The following is a 26322-nucleotide window of genomic DNA, read 5'->3' as shown; positions in this document are numbered from 1 at the left end:
TCAAGGCTGTCTTCCAATGGAAGGTAAACTCCACGAAGGCAGAGATAAAGTTTGTATTCTCAGTGTCTAAAACAATACTGGCATGTAGTAGATGCTCTATAAATATGTTCTGAATGAAAGGGTCAAAGTAGGGAAAGAGGAGAAGATAAGAAAAAAATGCAGGTAGAAAGGAAAGAAGGCGGGAAGAAAATAAACCAGCAGATGAGTAAAATCATGGTAGCTTTTTGTTATAAATGCACCAGGGAGGATCCATTTTTGAATTACAAGAAACTTAAGCCAAAGATCCAATTAATAATACCCTCTTAGAACAAACTGACATGGACGTGTTTTTTACTAATTTAAACAGGTTAGGTACTGAAAACTGCCAGTTGGATGTTTTTGTGATGCCAACCAAATTGAAGAATTCTTGCCCAAATATGTGAGTTGTATTTTTTTCCCTCATAAGATTAAATCAAAATTGTGAAATATTAAAGGCTTTCTCTCTAAGATCTGGAACAAGACAAAGATGCCCACTGTCACTGCTCTTACTTAACATTGTGTTAGAAGTACTTGCTTGAGCACTTAGGCAAGAAAAAGATATAAAAGGTATCCAAATTGGAATGGAAGAAGTAAAAATATCCCTATTTGTAGACGACATGATCCTATACATACAAAGCCCTGAGAAATCTACAACATAGCTTCTAGAGCTGATAAATGAGTTCAGTAAAGTGGCAGGATATAAGATCAACATGCAAAAATCAGTAGCATTTCTGTACACCAATAATGAGCAATCTGAGAAAGAAATCAAGAAAGAAACTCCATATACAAAGCACTAAAAGAATCAAATACCTAGGAATAAACCTAGCTAAAGATGTAAAGGACTTGTACACAGAAAATTATACAACATTGTTAAAGAAAGTCAAAGAAGACCTAAATAAATGGAATAATATTCTCTGTTCATGGACAGGAAGATTAAATATCATTAATCTTCCTACACAAACTGATTTACAGATTTAATACAATCCCAATAAAAATTATCACAGCATTTTTCACTAAATTGAAAAAGCTAATTATGAGATTTATTTGGAAGGACAAGAGGCCCCAAATAGCCAAAGACATACTGAAAAAGAAAAAATTGGAGGAATCACACGCCCTGACTTTAAAACAAACTACAAAACTACAATGGTCAAAATTGCATGGTTTTGGCACAAGGGTAGACATACTGACCAATGGGACAGAATTGAGAGTTTTGATATAGATCCTCACATATATGGTCAACTGATACTTGACAAGACCACCAAGCCCACTCAACTCAGAGAGAATGGCCTCTTCAACAAATGGTGCTTGGAGAACTGGATATCCACATTCAAAAAAATGAGAGAGGATCACCATTTCATATTCTATACAAAAATTAACTCAAGTTGGATCAAAGATCTAAATATAAAGCCAAGATCATAAAGCTCCTAGAAGATAATGTAGGGAAGCATTTATGAGATTTTGTAGTAGGAAATGGTTTCATAACTTTACACCCAAAGCACAAGCAACAAAAGAACAAATAGATAAATGGGACCTCCTCAAAATTAAAAACCTTCATGCTTCAAAGGAGTTTGTCAAGAAAGTGAAAAAGCAGCCTAGTTAATGGGAGAAAATATTTGGTAACCATCTATCTGATAAGGGCCTCTTATGCAGCATATATAAAGAAATCCTACATCTCAAAAATAAAAAGACAAATAACCCATTTTTAAAATGGGTAAGAGATTTGAATAGACACTTCTCCAAAGAAGAAATACAAACGGCTAAAAAGCACATGAAAAGATGCTCAACATCACTAACTATTAGGGAAATGCAAATCAAAACTACAATGAGATATCATCTCACACCTATTAGACTGGCAGCTATTAAAAAAAGAGAGGACTACAAGTGTTGGAGAGGATGTGGAGAAAAGGGAACATTTATCCACTGCTGGTGGGAATGCAGAATGGTGCAGCCATTGTGGACAGTTTGGTGTTTCCTCAGGAAGCTAACTATAGAACTGCCACATGATCCAGCAATCCCACTGCTGAGTATATACCCAGAAGAACTGAAAGCAGGGACATGAGCAGACACATGTACACCAATGTTCATAGTGGCATCATTCACAATTGCCAAAAGTTGGAAGCAACCCAAGTCTCCATCAACAGATGAATGGATAAGTAAATTGTGGTATGTATATATACAATGGACTAATACTCAGCTGTAAGAAGGAATGCAGTATTAACACATGGGACAACATGAATGAATCTTGAAGACTTTTATGTTGAATATAGTAAGCCAGTCACTGAAGGACAAATATTACATGACCTCACTGATATGACTTGAGGAAATTGAGCAGACTCACAGAGCTACAGTCTGGAAGATTTTGTTTATGCCTGGTTTTATGTGTCTGAACTGTACATTTTATGGCTTAGGACCTTCCTGGTTTGTTTGGTTTAATTCTTCAATGCATACTTTTTGAATACAGAAAGGGAGTAGAGGGTGATGAGCCAATGCCCATATGGGCAAAATCTATGATAAGGTGGAAGGGTGTGGTGGATGGTGGTGAGAGTGGTGCAGTGGTATGATTGGGTTTGGTGGTGCTGGTCCATAAGGGGTGTGGGGTGGGGGCTTGGGTTGGACTATCTATCAAACTGAGAGGAGGGTTGGAGAAAGGAATAGGTGACCTCTGGGGATTTGCAGGTCTGTGGTTAAAACTACAATGGTGTGAGTGTTGTTTTGGCAAATACCGCAGAGGACAATTACTGGTATAGGGCATCAGGTGTGAGAAGATATGCGGGATAGGGCATGCCTCTATGGAATATGTAAGTGTTCTTGTCATAGTGTTATCTCAGTGGGTGGAGACCCACACAATAAAGAAAATATTAAATTCCCATCTTATCCCTCAATTAGAGGGATAAGAAAGTAGAACATAAGCAGTGCCTAATAAAAGAAAACAGACCATATTGAGGTCAAGGCCTCAATATTATCACAAGTAACTATGAACTTTATTGTTCAAAAATTGAAACTCATTGTTCAAAAATTTAAAAATTCCATCCATCTTCCCCATGGGATCTAAGCCCCCTCTCAATTTTTTTTTCTGAGTGGGGGGAAGAATAGAATGGATGGAACATAGGGCATTTTTAGGGCATTAGAATTGTTCTGCATGATCTTGTAAAAATGGATACAGGCCATTTTAAATTTCATCAAAACCTATAAAAGTGTATGGTGCAAAATGTAAACCATAATGTAAACCACTGACCATGCTTAGTAGCAATACTTCAATATTTATATATCAATTGTAACAAATATACCATCCACATGTAAAATGTTATTAATAGGAGAGAGTAGAAAGGGGGGAGGGCATTGGGCATATGGGAATCCTCTATATTTTCTATGTGACTTTTCTGTAACCTAAAGCTTCTTTGAAGATGAATTGAAAAGATACTGGGGGAACATATGGAAGAAACTGTCACCGTACATATAAGATAACAGATCTTACAATGATGAAAGACAATGTATAAAAAATTTATTTTTCTATTTCATTTGTTATTTTAAAAATTATTGTTTTATTTTCTTACTAATTTTGTGTGTGTGTGTGTGTTTTTGTCTTAATTTTTAGGGAGGTTTTGGATCACAGAAGGATCACAACTGGGGTAGGGCAGGATCACTGGTGCAGGGTGTCAGTGATGGGGGGATGTGTGCGGAGGGGTGCACCTGGGGCATACCACTAAGGCATATGAATATGTGCAAGTGCTCATGGGATGTTATCTTGGTGGGTGGAGACACACACAAAAACCAAAAGAATATTAAATTCCCATTCTGGCTAGTCCTGCTACATTCTTTAATAGAATGGCAAGAACCCCCCGAGCATATGGGTAGTGCCTAGTGAAGGAAGACAGACCATTATGCCAGGGCCTTGGTATTGATGATTGTACAAATGAACTTTTTCTTGTGAAATTGAAACTTAGCCTATTTTTATATGTTGCTTAAGAGTTACCTCCTGAAAGCCTCCTTGTTGCTCAAATGTGGCCTCTCTTTAAGCCAAACTTAGCAAATAAACGCACGACCTTCCCCCTGGTATGGGGCATGACTCTTGGGGATAAGCCTCCCTGGCGCCGAAGGATTATTACCAAGTGCCAGCTAACAAGGCATTTGGAAAAAGACCTTAATCAAAAGGGGGAAATATTAAATACAAATGCATTTTTTTGGCTAAGAGATTTCAAAGTGAGTCTGGGGTCATTCCAGACATTATGCTTATGTACATGTCAGCAGGATCTCATTGACTGCCACAATAAACAGTGCCTCAAACAGCCTGGCTCCTGAGGGCTCTAGAGACATTTAGACACTATAAGCAGGGCAGACAGGTTCAGGAATTTGGGCCTCACTTTAGAATTTATGCTCCCCAATGTAACAGAGTTAGACTCATTTATAGTTTCCCTATACATGGCTCTTCAGCCACTTTTATTTGAACCTGCCATTAGCAATATACGTATTAAAATATATGTCCCAGAGACTTAAATCCTTGGTCTGCTCATGTGCTGGTTGAGCCCCGAATCTCAGCAGTGTTCCAACACTTACTCTCTAGTTCATTGGACTCACCCAGGACAACTAATAAGGAGATAATGATGACAATACCCATCCCAAGGAACAGAGAGGGTCTGTAACTGAAAGCAAGGTAGTTCCATCCATCTGCCCTCTCAATGAGAAACAAAGTGGGCATCACCATCCCCAAATCCTCAGGATTGGGGAATGAGCAATGGACTAAAATAGACTTATTATTATTCTATTATAGACTTATTATTATCTAGCAATGGAAGAACTTGTATCATTGATATAAAGGCAGTGGCCATCAGAGGTTCTGAGGGAAAGGAGAGGGAAGAACAGGTGTTAACGGGGGCATTTTCGGGACATTGGAATTGTCCTGCATAACACTTCAGTGATGGATATATGCCACTACACATTTGTCAAAACCTATAATATGGTGCAGGGCAGAATGTAAACTATACTGTAAACTATGATTAGTAGCAATGCTTACCAGTTGTAACAAGTGTACCACACTAATGAAAGATGTTAATGTGGGAAAGTGTGGGAGGGGGAGGAGGAGGGGCATATGGGACTCCCCTATATTTGTGATGTAGCATTTATGTAAACTAAAGCTTCTTTAAAAATTAAAAAAACATTTCAAAAAAATAAACAATAAAGAGGATGCCACACACACACAAGATTAAATCAAGTAAGATTTCAAAAAGAAATTGCATTACCCAGCCCAGCTGGAAGTTAGCAAGCTGGCACAGTAGAGAATGGGCACTAACATGGAGCTTGTTCCAAAGGTTTTGCCTTTGATGGATCCCACAGCTAGGAAACTTGCTAACTGGCATGGGTCAAGAAGTTTGCTTTGAACAAAGAACCCAGAGGATGACATCAGCTGTGCAGCTGCTACCATTTAAATGTATAGATAGAGAGTTCTGGTTGTTTGATTTGGAAAAAAGGATGATAGCCTAGGAAACCCTGTGTTCTAATTTGAGCAGAACCAGTAAGACACCGTACTAACCTCAGGGAAAGCACTTGGCTTTCTGAACATCACTCAACTCAGGAAAGAAAAAGCAGTCAAAAGCAGAACCTCAGTGAAAAATTAAGATTCCCTGTACCTGAGCCAAGTTCTCCTGAGCAAAGGGCTCGCAAATCAGACCAGCTGGCATGAATGGCCAGCTCAGCTGACATGCAGCCCAAGCCCACAGGGCTGCAGGTGGCTTGGCCACACAGGCTCTGCTCATGAAGTGTCACGTGCCACGGGCTTCAGGATACTCACACTTCTCTTCTTTTCCATGCTTGCTTCTTCAGCTGCCTTCTGGTACCTTCAGAGCAGGGTGAAAAAAGAGAATGTCTTTAAATTAAACTTATATTTTCATTTTCTCAATCATTAAGAAAACCACTTTGCATACCTATTTCTATCACCAGTTGTCCTTTTTGTTGTTGCTTTTTAAATATTTTTTTAAAATTAAAGACGTTTTAGGTTTATAGGAAAATTATGGGGAAAACAGAGTTCCCATACCTACCACCCCACTTATTATTATCACTTTGCATTAGTGTGGTAGCTTTGTTACCATTGATAAAATAATATTATTACAACTGTACTATTAACTATAGCCCACAGTTTACATTAGGGTTCACTGTTTGTATTATACGGTCCTATGTTGTTGTTGTTTAATTTTTTTCTAGTAATATATATATACAACCTAAAATTTCCTCTTTTAACCACATTCAAAATACAATTCAGTGGTATCATTACATTCACAGTGTTGTGCTACCATCACCACAACCATTACCAAAACGTTTCTATCATCCCAAACAGCAATTTGGTATCAATTAAAGCATTAGCTCCCCAATCCTTACCCTCATCGCAGCCCCCCCCCCCCCCCCCCCCCCCCCCCCCCGCCAAGTAACCTGCATTCTGGTTTGACCACAGGACTTCCCAGCAGTTGTCTTTAATCACCTGTCTCAGAATGAAAGTTACAGGGAATTCAAGCAGAGTCAGAGCAGGCTTCACTTCCTGAAGCTGTTCCAGTGTCTGCTGTGATAATACAGAAAGGTCCGAGAGGGTAAGGTAGAATGCTGGGAAAAAACTCTTGCAGCACAAAGTCTGGAGTTCAAGTTTCTACACGTATTAACCATGATCTCCAGCAAGTCACTGAACCTCTCTAAGCCTCAGTTTTCTTATCTAAGAAATGACTTTACATATCTACTCTCAAGGTTGCTGGGGAGATTAAATGAGATCACGAGTGTGAAAGTGCTTTGCAATTAGTCAGGTACATACAGCACTGCCGTATGTCTAAGATGCACAATTCCCCCCACATTTAGTGCCTCTGAAATCTTAAAACCATGTCAGCCAAATGCCTGAGTGGTGGTCACACTGCCTGAACAGGTGAGAATTTTGTCTAAGTTATAGGTATTGTTGTCACTTCAGCTCAGTTAAATATATTTGATAGTATTACACAGGTTTTTATTGCCACTTAAAAGATCCTTAAAAAGATTACTCCCTGATTTGGCATTTAAAGAAAAATTATTTTACTCTGTATGCACGCACAAGAATGGAAAGTGAACTTCCAGCAGGAATTGTGTGTGCAGAGCGGTTTCAGCCTCAGAGGGGGTCCCACAGAAAATAAGGATTATCCAGCCTCTGGCGTTTGGATGAAGGCATGCAGGTATTATTTCCTCCTCTTCCTTGTAGAGGAAAGCATTCAGAGTGACCTCAGTGTGGGGGATTCTGGTCATTATACTGGAAGATTTTTGTGTGGGGGCTGGATAAAAATCTGCTGATTGTGTTTCTGCCTGGTTTTATGTGTCTGAACTGTATATTTTATGGCCTAGGACCTTCCAGGTTTGTTTGGTTTAATTCTTCAACACATACTTTTTGAATGCTGACCTGCTTCAGACCCTATCTGTGTGAATATAAGAATCCAACACTAAGGTGACTTTTTGGTGTCCAGTAGCACATGTTACGGTCCTGGCAATGACTGTGTCTGAGTGCGGAGCCTCTTGGCTCCACAGAGTCCACCATGCTCCTCCCAACTCTTTAGAAAATAGTGACCTTGGGGCTCTTCACAAATCAAATAAGAAGTGCAAGTCCTCGGAGGCACCTGTACATCATTAAGTAAGAGGAACTGTGCAGAAACAGCGGTGCCCGCGGGCAGGTGACCACCTCTGTGGTCATCTGGTGGGAATCGGGGTGGCTGGCATGTGCAGGGTGTGGGCTCCTTGTTCAGAAGGCGTACTTCCACTAGGACGGCTGACCATGGGTCTGGTCACTCCGTACTGCATTCCTCAGCTTCCTCACGTGCCTGTCTAGCCCACGCCAACTCTGCTGCAGGCTGCAGACCCAGGTCCACATGGCACCCAGAGCACTGCTGGCCTCGGTCACGTGCCCTGTGGCTGCCAACACCTGCTCCAGCCCTAACCCAGAGGTGCCTGGCAAGCTCAGAAACACCACACGCACACACAGGTTTTTGTGTGTTACAAAAATTGGGGACGGTGCCAGAGTTTAACGAGTGGGCTGGGGATGCCAGGTGTTCAGTAGGGCAGGCCTCCACAGCAAAGAATCCTCCTGAATCCCATTGGTAAATAAATTCGAACGCTTCCTCATTTATTTTATGTTGAAAAAAAGAGTACGTGGAGCAGCTATGCTCTAGGCCAAGCTCTTTAAAAGCACAAACTATATTTAGAGCAGGTTTATTACATACAGAATTGCCCAGGAATACAGTCTACCCAGTAAATTGAGAGAAAATTGAACTTTGACTCACAGTTTTACTAAGATTGTTTATGATTTAGGAAAAGCACATAACCTATAGCACCACCGCTCGTGGAAACAAATGCAGCGTGCATTTTAGCTACCGAGTCTGTGGAAGGTCTTTGTGTAGTTACAAGAATCTGGCTATTTTACACTAGCTGCATGTGTGGTTAGAGCATTCCGGATACATATTTGAAAATTTTGTTCACAATTTGGTCTATCTTTACACCATAGTCGTCACTGTTCCATTTATACCCTTTTACTAAACAAGGTGATCATAAAGACGCTGCCCACATTATCAGACCTCCTTTGTAAGTATAATTGAGAACATTTACAGAATACTCCCGGTAAATAAGCATCATAGTTTCTTTATGCATTAGCTTACTTCCTATGCTTTTAAAACTATAAATAATACTTGGAAGAATATTGGTTAAAAAAAAAAGAATACATGAGAAAAGTCTATATGATAAGTAAACACTGATTAATTTAATTAGCAGCATTTTTTCTTAGTGGTGCATAAAATAATGCTATAGCCAATGCCATCTTATATTTGGTAAATTGGTATAGAAAATATTACTATTTTAATTTTTACTATTACTTTCATCATTTTATTTTATCTTTTTTATTACTTGGATCAAAAGATTTTTGACAAAGTTCCAAGGATATTGGGGTGGTGGGGGTAGTGGTTAGGTTTTCTCCATTTAAAGACAAAGGAAGCCTGGAGGTCCGTGCTGTAAGAAAGCAAAAAAAAAAAAAAAAAAAAAAAGACACCCAGAACAGCTTTAACCTGGCGTCCTCAGGGCCTGTGAGTCAAGAATCAAGGGCAGGGGAGCAGAAGTGGCTCCAGTGGTTAAGATGTTTGCTTCCCACATGGGGAGGTCCCGGGTTTGGTTCCGGGTACCTCCTAAAAAAAACCAAACAAGCAAAAAATAAATAAATAAACGAACAACTCAGGGGAGCCAATGTGCTTAGTGGTTGAGCCCTTGCTTTCCACACATGAGGTCCTGGGTTCAAATCCCATGGCCCCCAGCACCTAAAAATAAATAAATAAATAAATGGCAGCAACACCACCTGGAGAATCCTCACTATGTGCCTCTTCTTGAGCCTACACATCCACAACCCAGTTAGTACCAAACCAATCTTAGAAAAGAGCGAGCTCAAAGGGCCAATTGTTCTGTCTTAAGGTAGAATTTCAGAATTCACAAGGCATTTGGGGAAGAAGAGGAAGGTGAGGGGAAAAAAAGCAAATGGGAAACAGCCCATTTCTTTGCCACAAAACCAACTTTCAAGTCATAAATACCTTCATAAGCTCAGAATTTTTCTTAGTGTATAAATTATACAGAGTAACTTTAGCCAAAATGGAAGCCAGGGAAAAATCTTAGACCTGGCACCACTGCTTACCTACTATATAACCTGGGTTATATCACTTCATTTATTTGAGCCTCATCTGCAAAATTAAGTGACTATGTGAGAGGATTTCTAAGGTCTCTTCCAGTCCTGTCACTGTTTAATTTTAATAAGCAGATATTAATAAGTATGCCATTCACTAGGCTGGGTACTGTGCCTTTCTGGTACTTTAATGACTATGAATAGGAAGAAAATGGGATTAAAACTGCTATGATTTAAGTGACCAGCTGGAAAGATATTTGCAACTTATATTATAGACAAAAAGGCTAATTTTCCCAATACAGAGATTCCCTACAAATCAGTTGGAAAAGACAAACAACTCAATAGAAAATGGGCATGGATATAAATATACAGTTCACAGAAACAAACACCAAATGGCTCTTAAACAAACAAAAAGATATTCAACCTGAAAATTTTCAGAGAACATTTTTTACCTATTAAGCAGGCAAAGATAAAAAAGGTAACGTATTGCATTGGTGAGGGTGTGGAAAAACAGGCTCTATCTTGCATCGCTGGTAGGACGTAAAATGGAATATTTACAATGGAAGCCATTTTGCCAACATCTGTCAAAATTACAAAAGCACAGACACTTTGATACATCAATTCTGCTTCCAGAATTTGCTCTACAGATAGACTCACACACAAGCAAAATGATTTTTATATAGGGTATTCACTGTAGCATTAATTATAAGAGCAAAAGACTGTAAACAACCTGAAAGTCATTCAGCAGAGGACTGGTAAATAAATTATAACACTCATATAATGGGGTACCCGTGTAGCTATAAAAAGGACAAAGAAGCTCTTTATGTATGAATTTACAAGCTCTCCCAGATATATTGTTAAACACAAAAATAAAACTGAATATGCACTGAGATTTTTTTTAAAGGAAACATAAGAAGTGGAAAAATTTTGTTTCTAGGGGAAAAAAATAATTAGGCGGCTGGGGCTGGGAGGGAGACTTTTTGCTATATGTCCTTTTGTACCTTTTGCATTTTAAGCTATGTGAATGTATTACCCATTCAAAAATTAAACCAAAGAGAAAAGAAAAAAAAATAACTACTCATAGTTCCTCACCCAAATTCTACCCAAATTCTAATAGGAAAAATCTTATCTGTTACTTCAAAGACCACTGTCCATCTGGGATAGCATAACACTGAGAGCATCTTAGATTTGGAGGTCACAAGTAATTGACTTGAGGAACACAACCTCTAGAGCACAGTTACAGGGAAGTGGATGTGGCTCAAGTGTAGAGCTCCTGGGCTCCGTTCCTGGTACCTCCTAAAGAACACGAGCAAGACAGCAAACTGATGCGGTGAGCTGACGCAACAAGATGATGCAACAAGAGACACAAGACGGAAAACATAATGAGTTTTCAACCAAAACAGGGAGTGGAGGTAGCAATTAGGTACCTCCCTCCCACACGGGAGGTCCCAGGTTTGGTTCCTGATGCCTCCTAAAAAGATGATGAACACAAAATGAGGGGGTGGGGAGAAAAAATAAATAAAAAATAAATCTTAACAACAGCAACAAAAAGATGACAGTTATAAAGAGAACCTGAAAAATCATACATGGAACTTTCCCTGTGCTCAAGGAAAGAAGAGAGTTTAACATACCAGCTCCTTATTTTGCTACTCTCTTTGTATGAGATTGTTACAAAGTCTTTTTTAAATTGCAAAGTTAATATAAGCTTTTCGTAAGATTTGTATAAAGTGAAAAGTGTAAATTTTCCCTCTCACCACTGCCTCCTATTCCCTAGAGATAACCAACATCAACGGTTTGGTGTGTATCTTTTTAGAAATTTTTCTGTGTGTATGAAAACATTTCTCCTACAAAGAATTAGTGCAAATGTTTTTAAATAACAAAAGTGGCATTGCATTTACAAACTATTCTATAGCTCCCTTTCTCCACGTTAGAATAGCTCAAGTTTTCATTCAGGAAATAACTATTGGTGTCTACTATAGTCCAAGCCCTGGAAAGAAAGTAGTGAAAGAAATAACCAAAAGAGGCATTGTTCCTGCTGCTAGCAAATTTACAGCTTAGACATTAAACTGAACAAAGAGATAGAGAGATAGACAGATGATAGAGATGTAGCGGGTAGGTAGGCAGTCATCTGAAGAAGAACAGAGTATTATTAAATAGGTACAAGGGAATCAAATTTAGAAGGGAGTGGGGTTAGGAAGTGACCTTTAGGCTGAGATCTGAAGTTGGACCAGGAGTCAGGCAAAAAAGAGGGAGGAATGGGGAGCAGATGTGGCTTAAGTGGTTGAGCATCTGCTTGGTCTGGTTTGGTGCCCAGAGCCTCCTAAAAAAAAAAAACAAAAACCAACAACAGGCTAAAGAAACCAACAAAAAACCAACTCAAGGGAGCTGATGTGGCTCAGTAGTTGAGCTCTGGCTTATCCTTGGCCACCAGTACCTTAAAAAAAAAAAAAAAAGGAAAGAAAAAAGAAAAGAAAAGGGAGAAAAGCATTCCAGGCAAACAGCAAAGGAAAAGCCCCAGGGCAAGAAAGTATCTCGTGTATAAAGTACACAAAGAACTCCAGTGTGGCTCACGCACACTGAGAAAGGGAGAAGGAGGGAGATGAGGCTGGGAGGCAGGGGCCAGAGATCAGGCAGGGTTTTATAGGACATGCTGAGGTTTTTAATTTACTCCTAGGAAAAATGTGTGATCATTGAAGGCTTTTGAGTGATATGATGCAATTCCTTTTTTTTTTTTTTGACCTTGTACTTGGGAAGCAGGTGCTCAGCCACTGAGCTACACCTGCTCCCCACAATTTATGTGTTTTTTAATTAAAAAAAATTTTTTTTAAAGATTTTATTTATTCTCCCCCTCCCCCCCCGTTGTCTGTTCTCTGTGTCCATTCACTATGTGTTCTTCTGTGTCCACCTGTATTCTCTGATCCTGGGACCTTCAGGAGTGGGAGAGAGGTGATCATTCTCTTATGCCACCTCAGCTCCCTGTTCTGCTGTGTTTCTTATTGCCTCTCCTCTGTGTATCTCTTGTTGCGTCACCTTGCTGCGCTAGCTGTCTGCATCAGCCGGCACTCCTGTGCGGGACGGCACTCCTGCGTGGGGCTACACTCCCATGTGGGGTGGCACTCCCACATGGGCCAGCAAGTCTACGTGGGCCAGCTCGCCACTCGGGCCAGCTTGCCTTCACCAGGGGGCCCTGGGCATTGAACCCGGGACCTCCCATATGGTAGAAGGGAGCCCAACTGCCTGAGCCACATCCATTTCCCCAATTCATGTTTTGAAAGGACCACTGTGGATGTTGAGCGGAGGATGGACAGCAGGGGGCTGAGAATAATGGCAGCTCTGGTGAGAGCTGATGCTGGCTTGGGCTAAAGTAATGGCATTGAAGATAAAAGTGAATGGATTTGAGATACATTTCAGAGGTAGAACTATAAAGATTGGTAAGGAAGGGAAAGGTGAGAAGTCAAGGATAATCTCCCACATGAGTGGCTGGAAGTACTGTTTACTAGGAGGGGAAATTCTGAAGAAGGAGCAAACTTGGGGAGGGGGAAGATCAAGAGTTCAGTGTAAGCCACATTAACGAAAACATCCATTTGGTAGTGGCAGTGATTAGACACATGCATCTCAAGCTCAAAAGGGAGGTCTGAGCTAGTAACGTAAATTTAGGACTTGTCTGTCCATATATGGTATTAAGGCCAGGAGAGAAGATAATACCATCTACAAAGAGAGTGTAGTACAAGAAGAGGCCCATGGGAAACGGACTTTGGCCCAGTGATTAGGGCGTCCGTCTACCATATGGGAGATCCGCGGTTCAAACCCCGGGCCTCCTTGACCCGTGTGGAGCTGGCCATGCGCAGTGCTGATGCGTGCAAGGAGTGCCGTGCCACGCAAGGGTGTCCCCCGCGTGGGGGAGCCCCACACGCAAGGAGTGCGCCTGTGAGGAAAGCCGCCCAGCGTGAAAAGAAAGAGCAGCCTGCCCAGGAATGGCGCCGCCCACACTTCCCGTGCCGCTGACGACAACAGAAGCGGACAAAGAAATAAGACGCAGCAAATAGACACCAAGAACAGACAACCAGGGGAGGGGGGGGGGAATTAAATAAATAAATAAATCTTTAAAAAAAAAAAAAAGAAAAAGAAGAGGCCCAGAATTCAGCTCTGGTGACTCTAATAATATTTGGAAGTCTGTAGAAGAAGAAGAGATATAAGAAACTGGGAAAGGAAGAAGTAGTGCAAGGGCATATAAGATAAAGGCTAAGTAAGAAGCATCCCCGGGATCTAGCAACACAGAAGTCTTTGGTAGCCCTGGCAATCCTCATCTATTATAAATATGATTAATTCACCCATACTCCTCTTGTTGGACATCTGGATTGCTTCTAGTTCTTTACTATTTCAAATAGCAATTTGATGAATGTCCTTGTACATACATTTTAAAATATATCTATATGAGAGATTATTTAAAGTAGGAATACAAAAACATAGTGAATTACATCTAGAGAGAAATTTGGGGGAAGTGGATGTGACTTAAGCAATTGGGCTCCAGCCCACCACATGGGAAATGCCTGGTTTGGTTCCTGGTGCCTCCTATAGAAGACAGCGAGCTGGCATGATGGGCAGGCATGGTGAGAGCTGATGCAACAAGATGATGCAACAAGAGACATGAGGAAAACTTTTTTTTTTTGTTAAAGATTTGTTTATTTATTTATTTCTCTTCCCCCCCTCGCCCCGCTTGTCTGTTCTCTGTGTCTGTTTGCTGGGTCTTCTTTGTCTGCTTCTGTTGTTGTTAGTGGCACGGGAATCTGTGTTTCTTTTTGTTGTGTCATCTTGCTGTGTCAGTTCTCCCTGTGTGCGGCGCCATTCCTGGGCAGGCTGCACTTTCTTTCGCGCTGGGTGGCTCTCCTTACGGGGCGCACTCCTTGCGCGTGGGGCTCCCCTATGTGAGGAACACCCCTGCGTGCAGGGCACTCCTTATGCGCATCAGCACTGCGAATGGGCCAGCTCCACATGGGTCAAGGAGGCCTGGGGTTTGAACCACGGACCTCCCATGTGGTACATGGATGCCCTATCCACTGGGCCAAGTCCACTTCCCCGAGGAAAACTTAATAAAAGACACAACAAAGCAGGGAGCAGAGGTGGCTCAAGCAAGTAAGCGTCTCCCTCCCACATCGGAGGTCCTGGGTTTGGTTCCCAATTTTTTCTAAGGAAAAAGGAAGACAAAGGGACACAGCAAGTGCAAACAATGAGTGGGTGGGGAAAATAAATAAATCTTTAAAAAAATTTTTTTAAAAAGAAAGGAACTAAGAACTGACCTTGAACCTGTATATTACCACATTCCTTGGATAATCATCTACAGTATATTACAGCAATAGTACAATATATGAAAGCTAGAGCCAATCAGCAGATGGGTTTGTATTTAGTCAATTTTTCTCCAAGGCAAGGTATTTACACTGTGGTTCTTTGGGTAAATAAGCCCAGAGGTTCCCTTCCTTTATTGTCTTAACAGAAATAGATTAAAAAAAAACAAAACCAAAAAAAAAAAACAGCTTTCATTTTCAGTCCTGTCTTTTTAATAACAAGGTATCTGAAGATACAGGTTTATACACCAATGCCTGTCTTGACCTGTATTTTGAAACTCCCACTCAAATATCCTCACCCTTTATTTGTAATGAGGTACTTACTAAAAAGTAGATAAACAGAGAGAAGGCTCTATATCACTGCTTTCTTCTATGACAGGCTCTTGGAATTGGAGTACATTTTGTACTCTCAGAATTTTAAGAGGAGACTCTGACGCTCAATACTTGTGAATTCAACATTAAACCAGGATTCAAGCCTCAAAGCACTTAGAGCAACTAGCATTATTCTGACACCAAATGTAAAGGTCACTGATAGAGAGTTAAAGGGGGCATTCTGAAGATCCAAATGTGAGGGAAAACAGTATGTGCAATGGAGTTTCTTCAATTAAAATCGCATCCCTCTTCCCAAGTATCACTCTCCCTTCCCAGATTTTCCGTTTTTCAGCCTCCTTTTCCTCATGTACAGGACTTAACCTTGCAACTGCCCACTAATGCTTAGGGGTGAGACAGGCAGCTGAGGGAGGATGCTAGAATTATCTGGGGAGCAATAACAATGTCTCAAACTTTTCTGAGGCCAGAAAACAGAGTTCCTGAGCCATGACTCTTGCCCTCAAACAGAGCAAAGGCAACACAGAGCCAAAAAAAAGAGAAAACGGCAACTCCCAAGGTTTAGGCAATATATTTCCTTCTGGAACAATTTCACCACGAAAAAGTTACAGAGAAGTTAAAAAAAAGAGGAAGTTAACTAGGAAGAGACGAAGGTCTTTTTTTTCTTAAGAGAGGAAGAACAGTCACAGAAAACTAAACACGAACCCTCTTCTTTCTTGGGACTACTGAAGGGGTAAAGTTATAATAAGAGTAGGGAGGAGAGGACAAGAATAGAAGGCCTGAGGCATCTGGGTGCTGGGTTACCCAGCTCTGCCACTAGCCGGTGTGTGATCTGCAGCCGTGACTGCTGGACATCACGTTCCTTATCGTGGGATGTGGGCATGAAGAAGGGGATGAAGATTCGCCGTATCAGTGGCTTTCAAACTTTTACCTGCAGAATGCTCTTTCCAAATATCTTATTCAGAGCCTAATATAGAAAAGGGATCACAAGCAGGACTCCTCTGGTAGAAGCTGGGGTGGAAGGCACCAGGCTCATCCTTCAAACCTTCCCTTCCCAGAACTGGCTCCTGAGGTTCCTCGGAAGACCTCAACTAACATAGTCTGAAAACTACTAGATTCCCTTAATTCCAAAGATATAGGAATCAAAGAGGAACTTTCTGCAAAGAGACTAAATTCCACTTAATGAGCCAAATTTTATTAAGTAAAGGATCAAGTTATACTGAAGTCAGTGGGGAGCAAAACCAAAGGTAACTATTCAAATTAACCCACTGTGGAATGTTCTTCACCTCAAATTTAATACTTTAAAAGCCAAAAGAAGACTGGAACTATAAAATACCCATGAGGCATAGGCTCTAATGCTAGAAAAATTACTTTTTTGTACATATAAATTTAAAATACATAGTTAAAATTAGAAAATAGGGAATAGATGTAGCTCAGTGCTTGAGTGCCTGCTTCCCATATACAAGGTCTTGGGTTCAATCCCCAGTACCTCCTAAAAACAAACATAAAGTTACAGACCTCTTCATGACAACCTTTTGGGAGCAGGTGTAGTTAAGTAGTTGAGCACCTGTTTCTCACATATGAGGTCCCGGGTTCAATTCCTGTACCAAATCCTGCAAACAACTGCCAAATTAAACTACCTCAAAACCACTTTTATATTAGTCTCTGATCAGAAATCTTCTAAGTTTCCCTACAGTCTTTTAATTAGGTTTGTAAAGGACTTACTAATTCCTAACCTCATACCAGAGAGCCTTTCAAAGTAAGAGAAAATCAAGTCACTAGGTGTTAGAAACAAAAATTAGTATATGCTTGGTACAAAAGTCCAGCAATTTGCTCTAGTTTCCTTCAGTGAGTGAACCCTAAAAACCTAACGCAATAATAGCAACGTGTGCCCAGTAAGTATGAAACCTGGAGAAGAAACCCAGGCCAATTCTTTAGTTTTCAATGTCTTAAGTACACATTATGCCCCAGTCTCACTTCCGTATCTCTCTCTCGTTTTTCTCCTTCCTCTGGACTTTCTTCCATCAGGCAGCCCAGTCTACCAAGAAACATCTTATTTGTCTTTCAAAAACCAGTTCAAAATGTTGAAATAGATGCATCAGAAGAAAAATACTAGACCAGAACAAACAAAAACATTAACTCAGACAGGTTATTCTCTATACTCAGTTTTCTCAATTATAAAAAAGGAATGATGCCCCCTTCTCTTCTGAGCTTTTGTTAGGAGTAGAAATAATATATACTGAGTGTTTCACATTGTACCTAGTACACTGATTCTAATTAATAGGTTCAAGATTTACAGTTCTGCATAACAGCCATTTGCCCTTATAACTTCAAGGAGAAAAGACAGTCAACCCACGATACTATGAGAAGATGACCTCTGAGGTCCCCTTGTATTTTTGCAAGATTTAGAGGTCTCCTAAAAAGAATAGCTCTTACCCTTTTCCTAATGGCCATCAAATCCTCTAGCTTGAGAACAGGCTGCACTGGACAATGACAGAATAAGAGCGTGAAAAAGGAGGAGGAAGGGGTGAGAGTTCCACTGAAGTGATTTGAGTTAGGCAGAGAATGAAGTGAACTGCCATCCAGGTCCTGGGTGTCCTGGTGACATCAAAGAGCAGGGTTAGTGGGAGTAAGAGAGTGGGACAGGTGGAAGAACAGGAGGCTCTACTCAGAGCATAGGTTTTCCAAACGTACAATTTCAGAGATGGAATCTGGGTGATGATAAGGTTAGGGCTGGAGGCAGTGGCATGGGAGACAAAAGACAGGCTAAAAAAAGAAGGGAAGATCAACAAACACGAGCTCAAAGTATTAGCAGGTCATTTATGTGGACCAGTGATTCTTTACTAGGAGCATGATAGGCCCCAGGGGACATTTGGAAATATGTGGGAATCTTGTTGGTTGGGTTTTCTCCACGGCCTATTTTTCTTTTCTGATTGTCTCAATGACACGTCTCAATGACTACAGCACAAGGAAGATATGCCTCACCCAAAATGCCAATGGCTCCCCGCTGAGAAACACAGAAAAGAAAATGAAGCTGGAGGAGAGGAGGGCTTGAAGCCATGTCCCAGAATCCCCAGTGAAGGCAGGGACCTGGTCAGGAGGCTGACACACCACTGCAATGAAGAGGGGAACGAGAAGAGTGTGGCAGAGTTAGACGGCGAGACACTCAAAGCATGGGTTTAGAACTTCAGAACAAGGCACGAAACACATGGACAGGAAATAATAGTGGAGGTGTAGAAGAGTAACAACTCTGACTTCTGGTGCCAGAATATTGCAAAAGGGCAGGGAGCTGCTACACAGGGAGAATGTATGTTATGGGAAAAGCTGAATGCAGTCAAAGGGAATTGGGGGTAGGAAGGGTGAAAAGGGTAAGAATGTGGATAAGTTTCTCTGTAAAAGAACAGGGAGTTTCCAAGTCCTATTAATCATATCTCAGCACTGTCTCAAATCCTTCCCCTGCTTTCCACTCCAGCAGCCCCCACCCTCAATGGCTTTCACTTGGGCTCCCAAGAGAGCCTCATAATTATTCTCCACGATATCAATTTCTTATCTTTCCAATCTATCTTGTGCACTGTTACCAGAGCATCTTCTAAAATACAAGTCTAGTCATGTCCACTTCCCTGCATGAAGAGCTTCAATTGCTTCCATTGTTTAAATCCTTTAAACATAGCATAGCACCATGTGGCCCCAAATGAGCTGTATCATTTGTATTTCTCCATGTATTTCTCCTGTATTTCTCCATGTATTTCTCCTGTATTTCTCCATGCCACACTGCTTGCTTTCCTAGTCCCTTTATTCATGTTCAGCTTCCATAATCCTTCACTTGAACTTCCTATCATAAACCTTATTTGTTTTTTTTTTAAAGATTTTTATTTTATTTATTTTTCCCCACCCCCTCGTTGTTTGCACTTGCTGTGTCTATTCATTTTCCTTGTTTCTTTAGGAGGCACTGGGAACTGAACCCAGGACCTCCCGTGTGGGAGGGAGGTGCCTAGTTGCTTGAGCCAACCCAATTCTCTGCTTTTTTGTGCTCTCATTACGTTTTTCTTCTTGTATTTCTTGTTGCTTCATCTTGTGGTGTCAGCTTGCCATGCCTGCCTGTCGTGCCAGCTCACTGTCTTCTTTAGGAGGCATCAGGAACTGAACCAGGGACCTCCCATGTAGAAAGTGGGAGCTCAATTGCTTGAGCCACATCCACTTCCCCTTATTTATTCTGTTTTATGTTCAAACTTACCAGTCTTCTCCTTCACTACCGGTTGCTTATTAAACTTCCCTGAAGGTAAAAATCATCCAGGACACTTGCTAAAACCACAAATTCCTAAGCCCCATCACAGACATATCTAATCAGAATCTTTAGGGGAGGGGCCTGGGAAGCTCTATAAGTTGATTTTAAAACATGTCCACAAAATCTTTAACAAATTCCCCTCCCCCCTGAATATAAGCTAGCAATCGTGACTTGCTTCTAATGAAGAGAATATAACAGAAAAGTAATTCCATGTGACTTACAAGGCTAGGTCATAAAAGGAAATACAACTTCTGACTCCATCCACCCTCTCTCTCTCCCTTCCTTCCTCCCTCTTTCCTTCATGCTCTTCTTGGAAGCCAGCCACTATGCTGCGAGGAAACCAGGCATCCACAGGGAAAGGCCCTGAATGGGTGCTGGAGCCATGACCCCAGCTGAGACCATGGATGGTGGCCAGAACCAATTGTCGTATCTGTGAGCAAGTGAGCCTCTAGAGGACCGTGGCCCCCAGTTTCTGATGCTGAGTGAGCAGAGACAAGCTTTCCCCATTAAGCACTGACCAAACTGGAGATTCAAAGGCAAAATATATGCACTAAATTTTGGAGATGGTTTTTCACGTAGCGATAGACAGCTGGAGCACCATATTATTAACAAGTACCCCAGCTGACTTTTAAGATCAGGGAAATTGGGGAACCTAACCTATACTGTTAAATTCCTTGAGGTCAGGGATTAAGCCTTGATTGCTTTCCATCTATCCACCCCTTTTCTCGGAAATGTCTTTATTAATTTTCTTTTTTCTTAAGAATAATGCATGTTTGACATAAAATTACGACAATGTGAAATGTATAATGTAGAAGGGTTCTGCAGCCTCAGCCCCACCTCCAATACACACTGAGCAATAACCAAGGTTGAGGGTTTGGGAGTGAAGTATTTTCCACATAGCAGATGCTCAGTGAATTAGTTACTGGAGAAAAGGCAACACTGTAGATTTGAGAAACCTCCTATAGGTATCTATCAGACTCTGTCGCACTAATCCACCTTGGAGTTGCCAGAATCACTTTCTTCAAATTTTCATTTGAAGCAGTAGCTCCCCATTAATTAACAAACTCTACTAATGAGGTAAATCCAGCAATCACCCTATGCTCCTGTGATAGTGGAAGTTCTTTCATGAATCCCAAAAAGAAAGAGATTATGTTTTTGAATGAATCCATCCCTGTGGGTGTGAGACCCTTTCAACTGGACTACATCAGTGAGGTGTGATTCAGGTTGAGTCTCCGCCCTCTTGCTGTGACTGATACAAACTACACAGAGGAAAAGGAAGCTGCCGTATTATGTTGATGCTGCCATGTGAAAGAGAGGACTACAGGAAAACAGAGAAGCCCTGAGAGGCTGAGAAAGGTCTCAGAATCTGGAACCAGCAGAGCATGGAAGCACAGAAAAGGATCCCCAAGGACCTGGGCCCATGGAGAAGCTCAAGGGGAGACAAGCCATATGCCTGATAGTTCACAACTGATCTTGAGAAGAAAGCGGAGCAAGTGAGACAGAGGAAGCCCAGTAAGAGAAAGGCCCTATGCTGGCTGCCCACAGCTGAGCTCCAGGAGATGGCAGAGTCTGGAGGGGAAAGGAGGGACCTTGGCAGAGAGCAGCCGCCATCTTGCATCATCACATGACAGGACCCTGAGACAGCATCTCAGCTGATGCCTTGATTTCAACATTTCATGCCTTGTAACTGTAAGATTTTACCCTAAATAAATTCCCAGTACAAAAGCCAACCCATTTCTGGTACTTTGCCCTGGCAACCCCGTGGCAAGCTGAGATAGCTCCTCTCTCGATATTCCCCAGGATGGCATCTCTGTTTGAGTGCACTCAATGTGTGTGCCATCCCTCGGATATCATTTACATATACCATTCCTTTAACAATTGTTGAATGCCTAGAATATTCCAGTCACTATGCTGCACACTACGGATACAAAATAAGCAAAAAAGTGGACCTCATATAGAGAACTTATAGTCTAGAGAAGAGATCAGCAAAACTTTTTCTTTAAGGACTGCAGAGTAAATAATTTAGGCTTTATGGACAATACAGTCTCTGTCACAACTATCCAGCTCTGCTGTGTGGCAGGAAGGCAGCCACAGACAATACACAAATGGGCAAGGCTGTTCCAACAAACCTTTATTTACTGAAACAGGCAGCCAGTAGGCCATAGTTTGCACTGTCCAACAGAGCTTTATGCAATGATGAAATGTTTCTATGTTGTCCTATATGGTAACCACTAGCTATATGTAGCTAGTGGGTGCTTGAAATGTGACTCCTGGAGCTCAGGAACTGAGTTTATGTTATTTAACTTTAATTAATTAAAATTTACATAGGGAGTAGAGGTGGCTTAAGCAATTAGACACCTCCCTCCCACATCAGAGGTCCCGGGTTCAGTTCCCTGTGATTCCTAAAGAAACAAGGAAGACAAACAGATAAAGCAATTGCAAACAATGAGAGGGTAGGGAGAAATAAATGAAAATAAATCTTTAAAAAAATAGGTGGGAGATAAGAGTGTAAACTACAATGTAAACTTTAATCCACACTTAGTGGCAATGCTTCAAAATGTGTTCATCAATTGCAATGACTGTACCTCACTAAGGAAGGATATTGTTAATGTGGGAATATGTGGGAGGTGTGGGGAATGGGGTATACAGGAATTTTTTTTTTAAGATTTATTTATTTTTTTTATTTCTCTCCCTTTCCCCCTATAGTTGTCTGCTCTCTGTGTCCATTCGCTGTGTGTTCTTCTGTGACTGCTTCTATCCTTATCAGTGGCACTGGGAATCTGTGTTTCTTTTTGTTGCATCACTTGTTGTGTCAGTTTTCTGTGTGTGCAGCGCCATTCTTGGGCAGGCTGCACGTTCTTTCACCCTGGGCGGTTCCCTTAAGTGGTGCTTTCCTTGCGCATGGGGCTCCCCTATGTGGGGGACACCCCTGCGTGGCACGGCACTCCTTGCGTGTATCAGCACTGCACATGGGCCAGCTCCACACGGATCAAGGAGGCCCGGAGTTTGAACCCTGGACCTCCCATGTGGTAGGCGGATGCCCTATCCATTGGGCCTAGTCCGCTTCCCCGTATACTTTTTATATGACATTTGTATAATCTAAGTGTCTTTAAAAAATAAAATTAAAAAGTAAAAAATAATTTTACATAGCCATGTAGAGTGGCTATCACACTGGACAGTGCAGGTAGAGAGTATCCCTAACACTCCCTTCAACCACATCAAAGCTTGCCTTAAAGCTTATCTCAACCAGACAGTGTTCCTGACAAGCTCCTGCCCATTAGTCACCTCTTCTACTCTGTATCCAGTCCTCACCCATATTCATTTTGGACTTGCTGACATTTTACTTTATAATTACGTGTTTTATAATTATTTTAGTGTTTGTAACTTTTTCTTTCTCCAACTAAACAAAAATTCAAGGACAAAGAATGTGTCTTCTGATTATTATTATCCTCCTCCTTCTCCACAGTGCCTTGTATGGTGCTGAAAATCCAGGAGGTGCTCAATAAAGACATTTTACACCATGTACTTCCTTTGCCAATATTCCTGCCAGATGGTAATGTTTGGTCAAGACAGATGGTCCTCTGGACCAGGATCAGCACTTACTTGGAGAATATTTCTACAATAGTCGATGACTTGTTCTTGTTAACCAGAGAAAGTTCTTTGGCAGTTACTCTCAATGACAGTGAAGTCCAGTGCCGTCTGTTAAATGGAGTTGATTCCATCTTGTCTACAGATCGTGAAATACCTGCACAATAAAGAAGGTCAGAAGATCAGACACAGAAAAGAACTCCCAGCATCTAAGAACTGGAAACACTGTGGTGTCTCAATGAGAGAGAGAGCCCTAGATGAGCAGACCACAATCCTCCCCCAGTTCTCCCAAACGCTGTGCAGCTTTGGTCACATGACTCAGTATCTTTGAGTTGTAGCTTCCTGTAAAACGAGAAGGTTAAACTAGATGATCTCTACAGTCCCTTCCAGGTTCATCGTTCTGTGACTGACTCTACTGTGCAAATATCGACTGGCCTCTCCCTGACCTTAAGTCTGTGCCAAAGTCACATTGGAGTGAAATGCTCCCCTCTTCTGACTTACACCCCAGGGAGGGCACATTCAGCATCTCAGGAGAGTTAGGGTCAAATTAGGCCCTACTTACATACAAGTTCCTCTGGGCAGCCATCTCTCTGCAAACTCTGCAGGACTGACCACTCGGTGTTAGGGAGAGAGCTAGGGACACGGCACGGTGTAAAAGAAAGAGGGAGGGCTTTTGAGGCCAGACAGACTTTGGTTGAAATCGTAAACTCAAACACATTATGTAATCTTTTCAGTTTGTTTCTTCAGCTGAAAAATGAGGATAATACTTACCCCGTTGGGTTTGTTGTGGAATAAAGGAGATAATATATTTAAAATAGTGGGTACGCTTCAGTACTATTAAGAGTATTTTAAATCTAATATATTAGTATTGGCTCTTCTTAAAATTCTTATTATTTTAAAGCCTTTTAACAATTGGTGGAAGCATAATGTATTTTAAATTCAGGGGATAAAGCTTTGACATTTAAAATCTTTTCTATAAACCCTTCAAGTCAAAGAGACACAAAGCCTGATTACCCTCTACATCGACTAGTCTCTACCCATTAACCTGGATTGTTTGTTTTTTCTCCAGTAATTACCAAAGGAGTTCCAACCTTTGTCCAGAATAAGTGAGATTAGAAATGAGTCATTAGTTTCCTTATTTGAAGAGTGAAAAATATAGATTAAAGTTCTGCTCGCAGCTCTCTTGACAACCGCAGAGCATAACTGATCTGGTAGAATGTAGCAAGTATTGCTTCCAGCTCCCTGACAACATCAGAACACTCGAGGTGCTTGATCAAGCCACCCAGGCTGCCACTTCGCTCTTTGAAATTTTAGTCCTATGAGGCAAATAAGGGAGAGAGAAACCCTAAAAGATCACACTACTTTTCCATATGGAGTACTTGTTCTTCCAACTAAAGCCTTTTCTGACAAGAATACTAGTTTTGTTGCTTTGTTTGAATCCCATGTGGGACGGCAGCGTAGTAACCCCTGATGGTGAGGATCCCAGGTGTCGGAAGCGGAGGCCAGCCCCAGCGCAAGTGCTGCCCCACCACGAAAGCTCCGTGTCCTTCCCTAAAACTTAGATTTCATATCCATGATACTACTATTTACTTCACAGTATGCTTATGAGGACTATGAGGAATAAATAAGAAAAGACCCTTGTGCAGAATAAGTAAGCAGTCAATGTTAGTGTTAGTGTTTTGTAAAAAATATTGTCTCTTATTCATGAATAAAATAACCTTAATTCTATGTAGATTCTTTGAAATAAAACTGAATGTACCAAATAATATACCTATCTACCTCTCTGCTTTCCAGTTTAAAAAGGACAGATCCACCAAACATTGTCAGCCCTTTCCCGCAAAAGAAAAAGACATGGAAGCAGCAAATAGTACAGCTAAACTTAGTTTTGTAAAACCACAACAGCGACTGTGTAAGCCAAATTTAGGAAATACTGACCAACACTTTCAGACATCATTTGGTACAATTATGCTTCCAATGTAAGTATGGGTGTAAATGTTGTCAGTTCTTCTACAGGGATCAATTCTGGATCAAAGTGGTGAAAAAACCATGCAAGATATATTCTCAAATCTGTTCATATAAAAGGAAAAACATTTGATTAATTGAGGGACTGACTGTGATAAAGAAAAAAAGAGTTAATTCCAAGGTTTGATTACTCTCATCCAGGAAGCCAAGGAAAGCCAAAACACCTTGGTACAGGCTCCTGTAAGCATATCTTCTAGTCTAGGAATAAGACAGCTCATACCCTGACCACACTGCTCTTCACAGAAGCATGCTGTGTTGTGTGTATGTGTTTTAGCAATGTTATCAGAACTCTATGAAACAGAAAAAGGTAAGAATCAGTACATGATATTTGATAGGTTCTGGTACTAGATTACTGAGCACCTACTTCCTAAAGGATGTAGGGCGAGGTCCCCGTCCAAGTGGTGTGCGTAATCTGTTGACTTGCCAACAAATACATAAAATATAACCCAAGGCAGAAAGTGGTGAGAGCATGGATGGTTTAGTAGCATGGGACCTGATTTTCTGGCTTGGTGGGAGGGAAGAGAAGAAATATCAGGATTTGACTTGGACTTACAAAACAGGCAGAATTTCAACAAGTGGGGGCAGGAAGAGGAAAGTGCATCTCAGGCAGAGAAAGCAGCATTAGCACTGTTAGACAGTTGAAATAGGATAGGATAGCTCAATGGAGTTAGACTCTAGTGTGCAAGAGAAGGTGAAGATAAAAAAGTGAAAGGCAGAATGGGGCCAGACTGGGAAGAGCCTTGAAAACCACGTCATATTCCAATAAAGGAAAGAACTGACCTGTGAGTGAGCAGAGATGAAGTCTAGTCTTAATGTGCCTGTGCAACCTTGACCTCCCTGGCAAATTTAAAAATCTACACCTTTAAGATAAGAGTTCTGTAGTAAATTGTCCACATCCTGTGTGGTAGAAGACAAAAAGTTTCTGAAATAAGAATGGCTAGAGCAGTGTTTTAAAGTTTATTCTGGGGAAACGGACTTTGGCCCAGTGGTTAGGGCGTCCGTCTACCACATGGGAGGTCCGCGGTTCAAACCCCGGGCCTCCTTGACCCGTGTGGAGCTGGCCCATGCGCAGTGTTGATGCCCACAAGGAC

General features: G+C 41.3%; 1 protein-coding gene across 6 annotated transcripts in view; it reads right to left on the bottom strand.

Moving 5' to 3' along the window:
* Window positions 1-26322, bottom strand: part of LIMA1 (LIM domain and actin binding 1) — a 103088-nt gene that overhangs the window by 49118 nt on the left and 27648 nt on the right. For 3 of the 6 annotated variants that reach the window (XM_004453655.5, XM_004453654.5, XM_058308252.2), the window contains 2 exons: window positions 23225-23366; window positions 5804-5849 (listed from right to left, as the gene is read on the bottom strand). In XM_004453655.5, coding sequence (XP_004453712.2) covers window positions 5804-5849; window positions 23225-23343 — 165 coding nt within the window. In that variant the 5' untranslated portion in view covers window positions 23344-23366. Of the gene's footprint in view, window positions 1-5803; window positions 5850-6487; window positions 6566-23224; window positions 23367-25144; window positions 25277-26322 lie in introns of all 6 variants that reach the window. The other 3 variants (XM_004453653.4, XM_058308251.2, XM_071218899.1) reach the window with 2 other exon arrangements.

This window comes from Dasypus novemcinctus, chromosome 12 (assembly GCF_030445035.2).
Source record: "Dasypus novemcinctus isolate mDasNov1 chromosome 12, mDasNov1.1.hap2, whole genome shotgun sequence".
NCBI lineage: Eukaryota > Metazoa > Chordata > Mammalia > Cingulata > Dasypodidae > Dasypus > Dasypus novemcinctus.
This window is presented reverse-complemented; position numbering and strand designations above follow the sequence as displayed.